We start from the raw sequence: 16,852 nt of genomic DNA, 5'->3' as shown, positions 1-16,852 counted from the left end.
CCCGCCAGATAATTCGAACCATTGTGTTGGCACCGTCAGGGTCAAATCAATGGAAGTGGACTGTATACAAAGACAGCTAGGAATTAGTGTGACGCTGAACTGCAAAAATAAGCAGAATAGGCAATTTACACATTCTAGAAATGTCAGCAGCATCATTGGTTATGTCATTGATGTCTAGTCATTGATAATGTAATTGATGTGATCCTCATTTCTTTTTATTTCAAGCATCACAAACGTGGACTGGAAATACCAGATCTGGAAGTCTGGAGTCACAATCACTGATAATGTGAGTATTGCAAAGTTGCCCCATTCCTTTTCACCTGTGTTGAGCGCAAAAGAATGTTCAAAGTCACTGTTGTACACTGTGCTTAAAGCACCGTAATAAAGCGAATAGCTTTCTCTTGCTTTTTTGCCCATTTTCATGGTCGGGGTCAGACATTTCTGATGCAAACGGCATGTGCTCTCGTGCAGTCGAGTTTCTCGGTTTTGGAGCATGTTGATTGCCGAATGCCATCTAGCCCTTTGAGATGTATGTGCTGTCGTGTGAAAACTTTGGGGTGTCTGAAGTTTTAGACGTGGTTGTACATGGTAGCGCTGTATTGTGTTTCTCTGCAGCTTGGGCACATTTGTTGATCTTGTCAGTTAGCCTGTGCCCAGCAGGGCGCATTTGTCGCTGAAGTTCACTGCATGTGTCTTGTTGAGCTGCACTGCTTCGTCTTGCCAGCTCAGGGGAGCCTCGTTTGGACCGACTCCCAATGTGTGCGGGATTTGCATGATTTTAAAACCAAATGGTTGGAGGAGGAGGAGGCATGAAATGAAGCAAGGAATGCTATTTTTGTATTGTGCTAATTCCATAATCAGTCAAGGTAAATAACCAACTTCGCAAACGTTAACTTGAGGAAACAAACTTCCAATAAGTTGTAGAGTGTTCTAGGAAACATCTCATTCAGCAATTTCTAACTTCCAACTTGTTACGTAATCATTTTATTGCATCTCTTCTGTGTCGGTTGTTGTTGAGAGTTGCCTACACGAAAGCTTATTCATCAGTAATTGGAATGGCTGACTGTCCTGCATTTGATGTCTGGGGCTGCGAGGAGAACATTGACCACCTATGGTGCCACTGTCCACAATTTGAAGCACAATGACAACCTGTGTTCGATACATTCAGGAAGCTATATGATCATCTTCTGAGTGAATGGACAATACCAGAACACCGTCCCCACCAATCATCGGCTCAGAAGAAAGTGCAGGCACTTTTGTGCTTTCTGAGAATGTCTGGCTTGTGCGAGCACCTTTCGCCCTGTAGTGCTGTCCGTGCACGTCTCTCTACCCCTCTCTTTCTATTCCCCTTCTCCTTTCCCCTAGCGTATGGTAGCCAAGCGCATTTCTGAGTGTTGAACATCCCTGCATTCCTTTTATATCTCTCTCTCTTATTGCAATTAGCATTATTTGAGAACTTCCCACACTTCCTGGCTTGTTTATTTGTATGTAACCTTTTTGATGCCAGCTTGGGTGACTGAGCATACACAAAGGTATATCTTCTGCTCTTTAGCACCAAAAGATCCTTTGGAAGTTATCCCGTGTTTGGTGGAATCGAACATGCGCCATCTATAATTAGGCAATAATGCCGGTGGTTATATCCAGACACGTTCCACACGTGGATTTTGCAGTGGCACTGTTAGATGGTGCAACATGTCTAGAGGGAAGCGCGAGAGAGGAGCCCACCTGAAGTACACGCTTCATACATGACGCATTTCGGCGGTGGCAATGTGGCCTTTGTGGAGTAAACGAGCGGAGTAAAAAGTGCAGGTGCACAGCCATTTCATGCCATCATTGTGATGCTCTTGTCAGTCATTCCGTTGTTGTCATGCTGCCATGTTCATCATGCTGTTGTGAGTTTGTCGTCATGTCATCTTGATCAGGCTGCCATTGTCGCCACACCATCAGCTTCATTGTCATCATTGCATACTTGTCACACCATCATGCCATCTACTAAAGATGTTGGCAATAGCAATGTGTGCTGTCATCATCAAACTCTGTTATTGATGGGCCTGTGAGATAGGCAGCAATAGTGATGTCTGTCGCCTCAGAATTTTGTGCGCTGATTTCCATCTTGCAACTCGCCTTTCTCCCTGCCTATCTTGTTAAGTCCCTTTTCCCCCACACAGGAAAGAAAAGTTAGCTTTTCTTTTGGTTACCCCCTCCACCTTTCTTTTGCTTTTCTTTCTGTCACACTCTGGGTGTTTTCTTTAAGAGTAGACCTAACTGTACCTCGAAAAATTGAGTGCTCTTGAGAAAGTACATGATAGCCATATGGTGGCAGAATTTGTCACGGGCAACCCTTTTAACGCCTGAAAATGCTGTTGGGATTTTGCACATTTCATTCCCAGATTGCATCCCCACTTATGACATGTGGCTGCTTTCCCTTTATGCGCAGTCATTCCTGTACAACCTGTGGTACTTCACGTTCTCGGTGATGGGCAACCTGAACTACTTCTTCTTTGCGGCCCACCTGCTGGACGTGGCTGTCGGCTTCAAGACACTGCGCACCATCTTGCAGTCGGTCACACACAACGGCAAACAGGTGGGCGGTGTGGTCACCATATATCTTTGCCTGCGTGACCTGCACCGAAAATGCTAAAGAAATATAAGTAGTACAAGGTTTCAGCGTATTACTAAGCAACAAACTCATGAGGAATTGGAATACTGAAGAACCAGCTATCTGAACAACACCAGTTATAACCACCTACCAAGAAAGCAGCATTTCAGCTTCAGCATTTATGCAAAAAATTATAATAAAAACAAAACCAGCATCTACGGCATAAATGTTTATTTGCTAGGCACAAGTGTACCTGGGGGACATTGCCATGTGACTTCGCGGCAATATGCTCCAGCTTGTCACGAGGCCATGCCTGATGTTGTGGCTTCACTCCAATTAGGTACATGTTACGTTGAACTGCATTGTTGTGTAAATGAAAAGCAGCTGTTTAAATGGCACCTAAAAATTAGTCAAAAAAGTTTCTGTATATGTGCTTTGAAGAGACATTTGTGTCAGGTTTTTCTTGATAAATACTCTTATGGGAGATTGTGTATAAAGGCTATAAACAGCGATAAAGCTCCTGATAAAGGTTGGCCAACGTTTCCATATGAGGACCTGTGGCTTTTGTGTCGGTTAGGTATCTGCATTTTTTTCTTTTTTAATGTTTGTGACTGAGGGTGCGGGTTCATGCAGGGACATGTTTTACTACAGTTATGTGAATGTCGGCCAATACCTTTTTTTGAAAACATAAGCTACACGACTCCTAGGCTGGCTTAGATTTGAGGATTTCATTAATGGTGGTCAGCACTGTAAAATGGTAGGGTGTTGATGTCAGCATCAAACGACGGAAGGATAGTACTGTAGCCATTACTATCCACTGCCGGAGATACACTGTACAACTGCTCACTAACGGTACACCATTTTGACTGCAGTGTTATCTTGGTAGGCTTGCACTTAACAAATGTTATTTCTTTTTCTCACCTTCCGAAATCAGGGTGTCAGCTTGCAATTGAAGCTAACGTAGATCCGAGTAAATATGGTATACACAAAACTACAGTACTATAATGTGACTGTGTAGAGGCTAATTATTGGGCATTGTGATGAGCTTGGAGTATGACTGGTGCCTATTATACTGCAGCTGGTGCTGACAGTGATGCTGCTGACCATCATAGTGTACATCTACACGGTGATAGCGTTCAGCTTCTTCCGCAAGTTCTACGTCCAGGAAGAGGATGACCAGGTGGACCACAAGTGTCACAGCATGCTGACGGTGGGTGCCAACTCTTTTGTGGCTTTTGTGTTCATGCAATCGGGTGCCATCACATAACGTGCGCTAAGATTTTGCACTTATTAGGCCATACCCAGAAGTAACCGAAATGATATGCGTGATGATTTGTCATTCTTTGAAGGCAGTGGTACTAAATGCTACCGTAGATCCTTTCGCACCAGTGTGACAAGTGCCGTAACATTATGAGTTATTGGTCATTTATTGCCCCACATTTAGTACAGTAGGTGCATTAGCCTCAATCATATATTTCTTATGTCCCTCCCCCCCCCCCTCTCTGCATGCAAGTGTACAAGAAAATGTGTTTCTCCATTATTATTATTTATTGTAAGCTGAAGCAGATGTAGATGTGTGCATAGACATGGCTGTAAGGAGGCTGTTTGGCTGCTGCACCACACAAATTTCTTTGTGCAGTCAACAAAAGGCAACATTTTTGCCTGATACAGACCAGGATGTTATTTACTACTAATGAACAGAAATGATGCAAGTAGAAAGAGGAATTATGCATAAAATGTACCTATTTCCTCAAGAAGCCATGAATAGTACTGGATATGAAGGACCTTTTGCAAGCAAGTCAATATGAGCTAATTATTTTCTAAAATACTGGATGTTTCAACCGCACCTGTGAGCGTGTGTCCATGAAACGCATCGTCTCCCAATTTTTGTAAATCGGAAGATGGTGCTTGTCAGCATTTTCTTGCAATTTGAAAGCTGAGAGTCATTATAAAGTAGTGTCGCTTGAATGTGCTGAGACTACTGCAAACAGATAAATCCAGAAACATAGCAATGAACAAGGCAGTGAAGGAAAACACATTTTCCTGCATGCACTCTGCTCCTTGCAGTCAGTCATCAGAAGTTGCCAACTGGTGCATTGACTCAGTGGCTATGGCTTTGTGGTGTGGAGCACGAAGCCGGGGTCTCGATTTGTCGCCAAGGCGATTGTGTCTTCGATGGAGGCAAAATGCAAAAGTACCCATGCATTTAGATTTAGGATCACATAAACAACCTCAGATGGTCAAATTAATTTCATAGTTTTCTATTACCACATCTCTCATAGCCCCAGTGCCGCTATAAGATGTTAAACTCCACATATCTATCGATGGTTACAAGTTGCCAAACAATTATTATGTGCATTTAATAATATTTGAAGCAAGAAATGACGAATTCATCTTGGAGATGTGTTGCTTGGCACATTCATATGGACTGTGCCATTTAAGATACATTCTAAATGTTTATGTGGGAGAAAAACATTTTTAATCACTTTTGGGTACTCCCTTGAATAACTATTAGCGAAGAAAAAAGTGCGTTCTGCAAAAAAAAAAAGAAATCACTTGCCACTCTTCCTAACTGCTAACTCGCAAATGACCTGCAGTACTTGTAAAAAAATAAGGCTGTTACTGTGGGAATTGTCCTTCGAGATGAATTTTCCTGACGTGATGGTCATGAGCTATCCTCTCTGCACTTCTGCATGCAACTGAATTTCCTTTTTGACAAATTTCACATAATTTAGCCTGCATTACGCCAGTGCGATGCACCATCTGAACAATGCAAGCAAGTAGTTTGTTGGGCCTGAATATTTCTTCTATCCTTTTTCAGTGCTTCGTGTTCCACCTCTACAAAGGTGTGAGAGCAGGTGGTGGAATCGGTAAGTGTAGCAGCACCTTTGTGTTATGTAATGTGCCGGAGTCTCAGATTGAAAACTAACCACTTTTGCGGACACCTGGCACCAGGTTAGATCTACAAAGCTGACTGATAAAAACCAGTTTTTGTCTCTTACAGAGCCAAGCTTCACTTGTTACTTTTGATCCCTTTGTTCTTTTACCTCTACAAGCATTCAAGCACTGTGCATTCTTGCTTGTCGCTTGATACCAAACCAAACCAAGTTTATGGCCTTAATGTACAAATTAAGATTGCTCGCCAACCTAAGCCTGTAGTGCTTGTCCATCAGCCAGGCAGCAGATGAAGCATGGTTTCAACACTCAAATAAAATAATTCATATTTGACAATATTTCTAAGACAACCACACACGGCCCTTGCTGTAAAATAGGGGGCCTTATTTCGTCAAATCTCTTTATCTTCCCTTCCCTTCATGTTAAACCACCAGAATTCTAATTATAATTAAAGCCTGTGAGTTAAGATGGCCTAAGGCAATAAGATGGTCCCATTTAAGTGCTGTGTGGTGACGACACTGCAAAATAATTAATTTAATGATCAGTCAAATTTAGTGCACTGTCATCACATTGTTCTCTGATAGGCTTTCACATTGATGTGGCTTCCTCTTATGTCGTTGGAGGCCTGTGAGGTATTTATAGTGAAAGGCAATCTGTTCTGAAGGTTTGCATGCTGATGATTTCCTTCTCTTCAGGTGATGAAATCGAGCCCCCGGACGGTGACGAATACGAGGTGTACCGCATCATCTTCGACATCACTTTCTTCTTCTTTGTCATTGTCATCCTGCTGGCCATCATTCAGGGTGAGCTCATCCCAAATCTCTATCCTGACTCAGTCACTGATGCCTGGATTTGCATGACCGTCCCTCTTCCAACTGTTTCTCATTTAATGCAACCTCAGCCTCTGAAAAGCTAAATCGACACTCACTGGGAGTGTAAATATAGAGAATGGCAATATTATCATCATTGGAAGTTTGTGTATGTGATAGCATTGCTAGGTGAATTGTCCTAAAGAGGAATCATTGAAGCATTTCTTCTGCAAAAACCTTTTATATTTCTTAGCAGATGATTCTTTCCATCTTTGTAGTAGGGAATGTTAGAAGCTTAAGAGCTCATTATCTACCTGAAGCACCAGAAAGAGCTACGATTATACACATATGCATTGTTCAACCACTCCAAAGATGTATGCATATGCATCTAAAACACTTATTTTTATTTAAACACTCATTGATTCAAGCCATTTTTGCATGTGCTATCAGGGTTGGAAAAGAAATTGAGTCCAATTAGCAAGTTAAATATGTACATACTACCTAAAAATCTTCTTCAGTGCATTTTGGACACAGAATGTCTGTTACACTGCGAGAGACTGCATGTACTTGTTCACTCAGTCTGAATGTGCTCAAAATGTGCTCTTGCTTAATACACGCTTGGTCCAGTTGCTTGAAGCATTCTCTAATCTACTGCAATCACTCTTTCAGGTCTCATCATTGACGCCTTTGGAGAGCTGAGAGACCAGCTGCAGAGTGTGGTTGATGATATGGAGGTCAGTCGTTCATCTCCCTTGCATCTCCTATGTCATTATGAACTATTTATTTTATTATAAAATTAGTTTTATTACTTTTCATGTCATGCACATATGCTGCCACATTTAAGAGTGTATTCAAGTAGACTGAAATGGTAATCAGTCAATACTAGCATAGACATAACAGTGTTAGTGTATGTGTGTGGAAACATGCATGGATATATTATGTAAAATGTAGTCGGCATACAAAAACTAAAATAAAAATATATTTGTGGAAGCTGGTTTGCAATATAATACCACTAAAGCAGGGCAGCTGTAATCAAGAAGACAATGAACCCCTGGTGGGCACCTGTGTTGCAGCATATTTCAGCATATAATTTTCATAAACATCGGATAGCTTAATGAATTATTTTTGGCTTCAAGTAAAATGTAGTCCAGTGATATGTAGTGGTCTGGCTGTGAGAACAGGACAAGCTGACTGTTCAACTTTGGGCATCATGTGGTTTCATGTGACCTGCATGGACGTGAGTGACAGGTACAATACCATATGGAGAGGGACGTTATGTGAGGAAGAGTAATCCTTGCCTACTGTTGATAACAGATGACAAAGCACACCACCTGTCTGTTTTTACCTTGTAAATAAAGGACAGGTGTGCATAACTGGTGCCCATAGATTATGCTGATGGCTTCATTATCTTCCAAATACTATCCGGGAACTGCAATGGCAAACCCTTATCATGTACATATCTAGCATGTTCCAGCTGCTAGTTTTCAAGTGATGGGTTATTGTAGTGTTGTTTCACTGATGTTAATGAACGATAAATGCGGAACTGAGGGTCTCAAATTTGCCTTAGTCAAAAGTCAAACCTTCTGAAGCCGACAATAAAGCTAAGGAAAGCATAGGCTGCTTGGGTTACCAAGAGCAAGTTAATTGCTAAATCTGGTGCTGTGGTGTTTCCTGTTGGTGTGATCTATGTGCCTTTCTCCATTCTAGTCCAACTGCTTCATCTGTGGCATCGGCAAGGATTACTTTGATCGGGTGCCCCATGGCTTCGACACGCACGTTCAAAAGGAGCACAACCTGGCTAACTACATGTGAGCAGCTCTCTTGCTTCGCTTCTTCAAGCCACTATTTTTTAAATAACCCTTTGGTTGCCATGCATTTCTACCTGCAATTTGCTGGAGGCTTCTGTCTAAGTGAATCATGTTAAATTCCTGTTGAAGTATAGCATTAGCAGACATATCGAAACGATACTAATTCGCCATATGTCCTGCATTTTACTAAATTTTTAAATTATAATAGTCAAACTAAAATAATTATGATAACTATTGAGTTCAGGTTTACTGTATGTTCCTATGATTTCATTCTGTAAATATAGCTCTGGGGATATTGCCTACAACATTTTCAGATTCCTTCTTTGTTACGAACAGTTGCCCATTGTCAAGTATGTGCACAAGAGAGTTGACAAAATCTCCATTCTGAGAATATTTAGTTCCGAATGCTGTCTTTAAGTGTTGTGTATTCAAGTAGTCCAAAGCTGTTTAATATAGACGACTAATAGTGAGAAATGCTGAAGAAATGAGTAATTGTAATAATTCCTTGTGAACTTTTGTTGCTTTAATTGAATTCCCTGATGCACTTCAAGTAAAACTTTTTGTTTGTTTGTTTGTTTAATTTTGTGCAAGTTTTGCTTAGAAGTTATCGTGTGTGAATTTTACTGTTACCTTGCTGCTGAGAAGTTTACCTGAAACTTTATTATTTTTTTTAAATTTAGGTTCTTCTTGATGCATCTCATCAACAAACCAGACACAGAGTACACAGGCCAGGTAAGTGTTTCTTGATTTATAGGGGTGTGCAGTTCTTAATGTTTTAGGCTGAACTGAATATGAATCGCACAGTGCCGCAAGCAAATTGAACGCTGAATATTTTTCAATAGTTCTTGAATAATACACAACTTTTTTCACAATTCATATATAATAATGTTCACATCCTAGTATTAGTAATGTTACAAAGTTTCTGTCACTACATTGCACGTTATGAAGCGTGGTTTATTAAAACCACAGATGGAGTACAGTCACCGACGAATAATTCTGACCAGATGGGGACCGCCCAAAAAATCTGAATAATCGGGAACCCGAAATCCCAGATTCTGCCCAAAATAAGTTAATTTACTCCACAAATGGCCAAAATATGTATATTATGTTCTCAGATCTTCACTTTCTTCTGTTAATTCAATCCTGACGTGACCGAGAGAACGGGCCGAATTATCGGGCGGGTTGAATAAATAAACGAAAAAAAAAAACCCGTAACACGCCATTGATTCACTTGGCGGTGTTGCCTTTAAAGCTAGCTTTGCCGTGACTACGCTGTTACGTGGTAAAGCGTACCAAGCGGGAAAAGGTGCTGCTCTTAGGGCATATAGTATGCGTACCTTAATTTACAGACGCACATGCGCTCTCTATGGTACCAGTACGAGCACAGAGGCGCGCTAAGTTTACTGACAGACCTCCGGAGCTTTAGATAGATGCCCGCTCTTTTGTTGGCTATAAACGTCCCCTCGACTTTCTGAATTTCCTTAGAGCGCAGCTTAGTGCGCCCGTTCGTGCGACGAGCGTCGGCGTAGCCGAGCGAATGAGCACAGGGAAAGATAAAAGCGAATGTGGTGCGCAGCGGGGGATGAAAAACAGCGGCGAGAACGAAAAGGCGCGAGGAGAAGAGGGACTATGAGGTGGAATGTGGAGGAGGGTATGGCAAAAGGGGAGGCGGAAAGCGAAGTGCAACCAGGCATGTGCAGCCAGCGTGGAAACGAAGCGCGGGCGTGGGCTTCGCACCCACTGCGCATGCGATACTTCCCCTGCGGCACCGCCGCCGCTGAAGAATGCGCTCCACGCTAGGCGCGCATGTTCACGCTTTCTTTCCGTACAACGAGCGACGCAACAGGTGGAAATGCTTTGTCTGCCGCTGCTGCTAAACGAGCTGCCCAAGCAAAAGCTTAGCGCCGCTGCCGAGAGCGCCGTGTCATTCAAATTCTTTACCACAATATATCGCGAATGCGAAACACTTAAACAGCTACACTCAAAACTCGCATTAAGGAGTATCGTAATCGTCGGTGAAATATTTTTAAAAAAATCTAATTTTACCGCCTTGCTTTTTGCTGGCTTTCACAAAACACAGGTAGTTTTTCTCTGCTTCTCCGTGTACGGCGAGTGCTCTGCGCATGTACTTAATGCGTACTAGGCCAATTTAATGGTCTTATATACAAGACACTCCTGGCGGGCGAAATGAGGGCTCGAATTGCCACAGCAACCTTAGAAACAGCTCCAAATGACTGCCTGTATGCTGATTAGGTACCTGGGGGCTCGTACTGTTAGCGGAGATGGCGAATGCGTGCCTTGATAATTAAAAAAAGCGAACCATGTTCCGTGACAATGGCTCCTTTCTATGCTTGGTATACTTTGCCGCAGAACAATACTATGCTGCGGCGAAGCTGACCAAGGGTTTGTCAGGCGAAGGGAAATTTTGAGACGGAAATAACGGAAGCTTGGGCCTATAGAAATTTGTGGGCCCCGGCTAGAACCTTCGGTCGGGATCGAATGAACCGAAAAAATTGAATTAACCGGAGTCAAATTAACGGGAGCCTTCTGTAACTTCAAATTCGCCTGACTATAGCGCATAAGTGATGTCATTCTGGGCACAGTGCAGCACGCTATGTTATAATGTGCGGAAACGCAGCCACTCGTCGATGCGTCCAGTGCTAGTCACGCGAAACATTGCGAAAATGAAAGTATCTTTCGCAAGTGATCGTTCGTGAATAGGGCCCAAACTTGTCAACGCGTGTTGGATGCGTGTACATGTGCTTGCCGTTGGCCTAGACATTTTGTGGCCACGATTTTCTAGCACTGCCTTTTATGCTGTTCTTTTTCGCACTTCTCGCACTTCGTCAGTGGTCAGATAGGCGCTCCGCACGCGTTACCAACGGAATCAGCCGGCCACGAACTGGATGATAGGAGTGGTGTAGAATCGAGCAGGAAGCATCGCTACAAAATCTTAACCCATATCGTGACAATTGTCATGCTGTCCCTACAGATAGGTGAAAGTACAGACAACTTACGTTAATTCGACCCTGACGGCACCGACGAAATTGATCGAGTTATCCAGCGGGTCGAATTAAACAAGGCACAGGAAACATGACAGAACTCACTACTGATTCATCTGGCAGTAGTTGCCCAGTTCTAACCAGACCTCGAATCGAATGCGCGTCCACTCACTTTCTGTGGGCAAATTAAAATAACGTAGAAATGACATTAAAGCTCCGAAACAAGCAACTAACACGCACCCGTTTCTTAGAAAGAGATTTTTTGTTGCATAATGGTGGCCAGCTTTTTAAAAACGTCGCCACACAGTTCTTAAAGTTAGCTTTGCAGCAATGCTTCCGTGTTCGGTGGTAAAGCATGCATGCGTTTCTAACGTGGTTTCAACGTGATAGCGTTAAGGGCCCCGTGTGTGTCGCAGAAAATCCGGTGTCGGCGCTGGTGGAGTTGTCCGTGAGCGAAAATTTCTGGGTTTATATATATACATATATATATGTGTGTGTGTGTGTGTGTGTGTGTGTGTGTGTGTGTGTGTGTGTGTACACCACACCTTGCTATATGACATGTAGTATATATGGGTTATGTTGGCTCACCTTTCTATTACTGAAGTTACTCATATCTTGTCTTACATTCTTGACAAGGTTATTCCTTGGAAATTTGAGAATGACGCTTCACAAATAAATGTCATGAAAGAAAACACCGAAAGAGCATGGCTTTTAGGTTAAATCTTCTCATACCTAAATATTAAAGGTGCAAAACAATAAAAGAGTGGCACAATTTTTTTTTGGTGTGGCTGTGCAATACCTCCAGGATCAGGCCACGGTAGAAGCTGCGTTTCTACCAGAAAGCTTGCCTTTGTGTGTGGTGTTTGCCACCAGCGTTTCCCGGGAACAATTATGGTTACATAAGCTACAGTTGCCGGGAAGCAGGAGAACCTGCAGTCAGGCAGCCAGGAATTTCTGAGTGCTATCGCATTACAGTCTAAAAGGCGAGCTTTAGTGTCCTCCATTTTTTTGGTTTCTTGTCTGATTGCACCATGCAAGTAATTTGAAGCCGCCGAGTTTTCCTTAAAGAAAGAAGGCATGTGTTAGAATGTGACAAATACTATAATCAGACATCGTTAGCTATGGTTACTGCTTGAAAATCTTCCAAGCGTGGGCTAAAAATTGTCATTTTCAATGAGCAATGACGCGTGTTCAATGCCTTCACTGCCCTCTAAGCTCCACCAGGAGAGGCGCTGACACTAAGGGGTCCTATCGGGATCACTACATGAGCCAGGAACGTTCGTGCTGACTGGTCAACTTCGAATTATCCGGTGAAGGTTGATTTTAGGATCAGGATAACGAAAGCTTGGGCTCACAAAAATGCACGTGAGCCGGCTGGGACCTTCAGCTGGGATCGAATTAATTGAAACAAAAAAATTCATTTAGCTGGAGTCGAATTACCAGAAGTCTACTGTACAGTCAGTGCATGCACCGAATTCTCATCGGCAATGACTAGATCGACTAGGCTTCGCTAGTTTCGGTTTCGCAGAGCACAGGTGACATGAGGGACAACAAGACTAGCGAGGTGTCAAAACGAGAATATCGCTATTTCTCCTTGGCTCGGTGGTCGTGCTAGCACATGATTGTGCAATCTGAGTCTAAATGATCATGCGACACGTGAAGTGTCCCACATTTCGGTAGCCCTTATACACTAGGCCTGTGGGGCTATAGTGGCGATGATGCGGGGCTGACTATATGACCAAGCATGTACGAAATATTAGTGTAGGAATAATCAGTTGTTGACTGTATTGAGAACAACACGAGCAGTTTGCTTGCATATATTGGAGTCTTTCTAGTGTGTGAACGTATGCTGTCCGGCCAGTGAAGTATGGCTCCCTGAGCGACATAGCCTGCTCCACTACAGGTGTTTTCATGTTTTATGCCTATAGTATGCCCACGGGGTGAAATGTATTGTACTTTTTCTCCACTTATGTTCAATTGCACGCAGTTGACGCTTACAAATGTGTGAAAAATATGGAAAAAATATTCACATTTAGGTATAGTAGTGACAAATCAATTAGAAGACTGAATCTAATAGGACACTAATCAATTTGTTATTCAAAAGTTTAGGATATTTACACCCCTACAGATTTCATGTAAAGTGCTTCTCACTCTTTTATTTGTGCTGCACATCTGCCATACGTTGTGATTGTCTTGCAAGTTTCTTGCAGTGAGTTCGTTTATTCTTTCAAAACTGTCTACATTCGATAAACATGAAGGACAATGCTTCATTTAAGGTTTCAATTTCATTGGAACCTCAGCACAAGCACACCGGTATGACGCCATGGATTTGAAAGGTTCTTCTTATACTGGGGCAGTCTTGCGGCAAGAAAAGTTATTAAAACTTGCTGGATAAGGCCATTACTTCCTTCGGAATGCAATGTAATCCTTGCTTACCAAGAACAAGGAACTGGACCTGAGTATACGCTGTTAGTTGGTGTGGCGAATTCAAGGCAGTTTTCCTGCCCATCCTCTGTCGTTGCACTTTTCCTGGCTTACTAAACCTCCTCTCACTGTTAGAATGGTGATTTTGCTGTTTCAAGAGCATGCCTACTGATACAGGCTATTTTATATTTGTTAATATTTGCTAGGGTGCCTTAAGGGGCCTCTCACCACGTCTGGCCATTTTTAGCTGACAAGCGCAGAGAATACATTGCGCGATAATGATTGTGGCTACAAAGTATTGCAACGCTACGCACCGCGTAAAGAAATGAAATTTCAAATGGAACGCCGTTTTCCCTTCTTCTCGTGGCCGCGGCATTCCAAACCAGAGGTTGACGTACCCGTGCTAGTGTTTGCAGTGTGACGTCGGTCGTGGTGACACGTGACTTCGAGAATTACTCAAGGGAACATCTGTTATTTGTGTAATATGTTGCACGAATAGACGAATTTGGGGTTCCCCCAAATTCGTCTATTCTAGTCTATTCGTCTATGAACCCCAATCTCCATTTGGGGTTCATAACATTCACTTGATGCTCAGTACATGAGCGTTTTTGCTTCTACCCTCATCAAAACTCATCCTTCATAGCTTTTAATTGGACACCCGACCTTGTGCTTTAGCAGCGACTCATGGCCGCTTAGTCACTATGGTGGGTGTAATTGTGATGTGTCCTTCTTCTCTCCACAGGAAACGTTCGTGTGGGAGCTGTATCAGAAACGCTGCTGGGACTTCTTCCCGGTTGGTGACTGCTTCCGGAAACAGTATGAAGACGAGCTAATGGGCGCGGGATAACCAGCGCCTGTGTAAACTCATTCATCCCTCACCAATCAGCACATTTAGCCAAAAAGATTTAAAACCAGTTGTTCAAGGCATTACTTCCTGTTATTCATGTCACTGATCCAGGAAGTAGTGCTGCTTTGAAATGTTTAGCAGGTGATGTAACATAGGAAAATAATCTTCAACTTGCAGGCATTAGCTAGTGCAGACAACATGAACTACTTTCAAAGTCGGCCATTCAAAATTGTATGCTGCAGAGCATTTTGTTTGATTTCAAGGGGTGGGTTAAAACAATGTTTTGAGCTGCCAAAATTCACACACCTCGAGAAGTTGCCTAGATTGACTTGTGCCGGCAAATAACAGTGTGCATCTATTGCATTTGAAGATTATTTTCTTTGATTTTTCGCTTTCGGTTGTGGTATTCTTCGGTGGATAATTGCAACTATTGAAAATTTTTTGCTTTAATGAACTTATTTCCAAGAATAAAATGGATCCAGAAATTTCCTTTCTGCGTGCCACATTATTAGCAAATTTCAACAGTGATAAATAACTGTAGTGTTGGTGAGCTATTGACACCCAAATTTGCCATAGACATTTACATCCAAAGATTAAATGGCAAGTGTAACTTTACAGAGGTTACTATCATATAATCAGTGCCTCAGTTTTGTGGTACGGACGCTAACCAAAGATCTCTGTTGAGAAGTAATATTAAAAACGTTGACAGTGCTGGTTGAATCTTTGTGTACTGCATATCTAAACTGTTTGCAGTTTGCATAAGCGAAACCCATTGCGTATGTTACATATGCAAAGGCTGAAAGAACTTCAATGCAAGTCTGCATACGTGCATCATACGAGATATCACATCAGCAACAAATGCCAATCATTGTGCCGATCTAGTCTTGTCGGAAATAAGGTTGTGTCTTCCATGTGATCTGACAGCCATGCTGTTCACAAGAAGTGCTAGATTTTGCACGGAGAGCTCCATCGGCCGTGCAGTAGCAATCACAATGCAATAGGAATGGCATGTTGTGTTGTGGGTTCTAGACTCGTCATGCTCGATGAAGATTGTGTAAAAGTATGTGTGAGGACAGTGTCTTTGAGTAGCTTTCTGGCAGTTGTGCATGTTTCGTTTAGAAATACAAGCTTCACTCACCTGTTTACAAACAGCAGCGCTCTGCTTCTCAACTGCTTTGACCTTTGTTGAACAGTGCCTAGTTGATCAGCAAGTGCATACTTACATGTTCCAGGCTCGGTTGTGTGTTTAGATGTCTTTGTCATAGAGCCACATATATTTTCATCCGGCATGATGATGTAGTTCTATTGATGATGTTTTCTGTGCTGCCTGTGTTACCTCAACGACATTGTAGGACGCAATGGAAGAAGAGACTGGATGTGTTGACATGGACAAACGATATCACGGTGTTGTATGATACTAGATACACATAAACATGTCTTTCGCATAGACTTTTGCTTAATATGTGACTAGGCAATTCTCCAAAGTCTGCATGACTGTGCTTAACTTATTGCTCTTACTCTGCATAGAAGAGAGTCTAATAAAGGTACATAGAGCATCCACAGAATGCTTATGTGCATTCCGCGGATATTGATTATACGCTAATGAGGATCTGAGCCATACTAATTTCTCACTTTTTGTTTCTGTATGTTATGCAGTGTCGCAGGCATAATTCTTTTTCCCCAGCAATATCTGCATGAATTTCCTAAACAAATAGACTTGAACTAAGTATTACCAGATCAATACATGCAAAGGGAAAGCGCAGTGTAAATACAGAGAGGTGCTTTCCCTTTGCTTTATTTTTCTCTTTCACAGAGAGCTTGTTGCTGCAGCTCTTGTATGATGTGACAGAGTGAGAGTCCATGCCTTTCTTATGACTTGCATGCTGAAAGAGATTATGTGAATGGCTTGAACTGCAATTTTGGTGTATGGCTTTCAGTTTTCTTTTTTGAACCTGTGCAGGTAATATGAGTCTAGTGATCTTCCTTAGAGAAATTTTGCCTTAGGAAATGTTTGCCTGTGTTTGTCCTCACAGTTGTATGTTCATATCTGCAAGATTACTTGAAAATGGTGTTGACTGCTGCTCTCCTTGCCAGACTGTTCTGTTTGTTTTCTCCTGTACGTTGTTGCTGTCTGAAAATATTCTGTTGCCTAAAGGGGCACCGGTCTTTGCTTGTTAAACCTTGCCTGGATGCAGGCTGCAGTTTTCAATAAAGAGTAAAACCATAAAAAATTGTGGGCATTTTCTTTTGAGAGTGAACAAAGATGTGCTGGTTGAAGCCAAGGTGCACGTAAATGTCCTCTGGTAAGTGCATTCACATAAGTGCTTCACAATTTGCGTATGCCATTTACAGTACGTTGACGATGTATCACAAGGTGCAGATACTCTTTATTCACTGACATTCCCTCTGACAAGCATTTGAGATTTACTGGGAGCTTAACACAAGGAACCTCACTGCACATGCAAAGA

The 16,852-nt window shown here is 42.4% G+C and overlaps 1 protein-coding gene across 6 annotated transcripts in view; it reads left to right on the top strand.

Annotated features, from left to right (window-relative positions):
- Positions 1-16,615, top strand: part of RyR (Ryanodine receptor) — a 340,296-nt gene extending 323,681 nt beyond the window's left edge. For all 6 annotated transcript variants that reach the window (XM_070526816.1, XM_070526813.1, XM_070526812.1 and 3 more), the window contains 9 exons: positions 226-286; positions 2,438-2,584; positions 3,678-3,809; positions 5,421-5,469; positions 6,190-6,297; positions 6,973-7,037; positions 8,011-8,111; positions 8,792-8,843; positions 14,280-16,615. In XM_070526816.1, the coding sequence (XP_070382917.1) occupies positions 226-286; positions 2,438-2,584; positions 3,678-3,809; positions 5,421-5,469; positions 6,190-6,297; positions 6,973-7,037; positions 8,011-8,111; positions 8,792-8,843; positions 14,280-14,384 (820 nt within the window). In that variant the 3' untranslated portion in view covers positions 14,385-16,615. The remainder of the gene's footprint in view (positions 1-225; positions 287-2,437; positions 2,585-3,677; positions 3,810-5,420; positions 5,470-6,189; positions 6,298-6,972; positions 7,038-8,010; positions 8,112-8,791; positions 8,844-14,279) is intronic.
- Positions 16,616-16,852: the final 237 nt, after the last annotated feature.

Source organism: Dermacentor albipictus, chromosome 10 (assembly GCF_038994185.2).
Source record: "Dermacentor albipictus isolate Rhodes 1998 colony chromosome 10, USDA_Dalb.pri_finalv2, whole genome shotgun sequence".
NCBI lineage: Eukaryota > Metazoa > Arthropoda > Arachnida > Ixodida > Ixodidae > Dermacentor > Dermacentor albipictus.
Note: the sequence above shows the minus strand (reverse complement) of the source record. Positions and strands in the feature narration are given on the sequence as shown.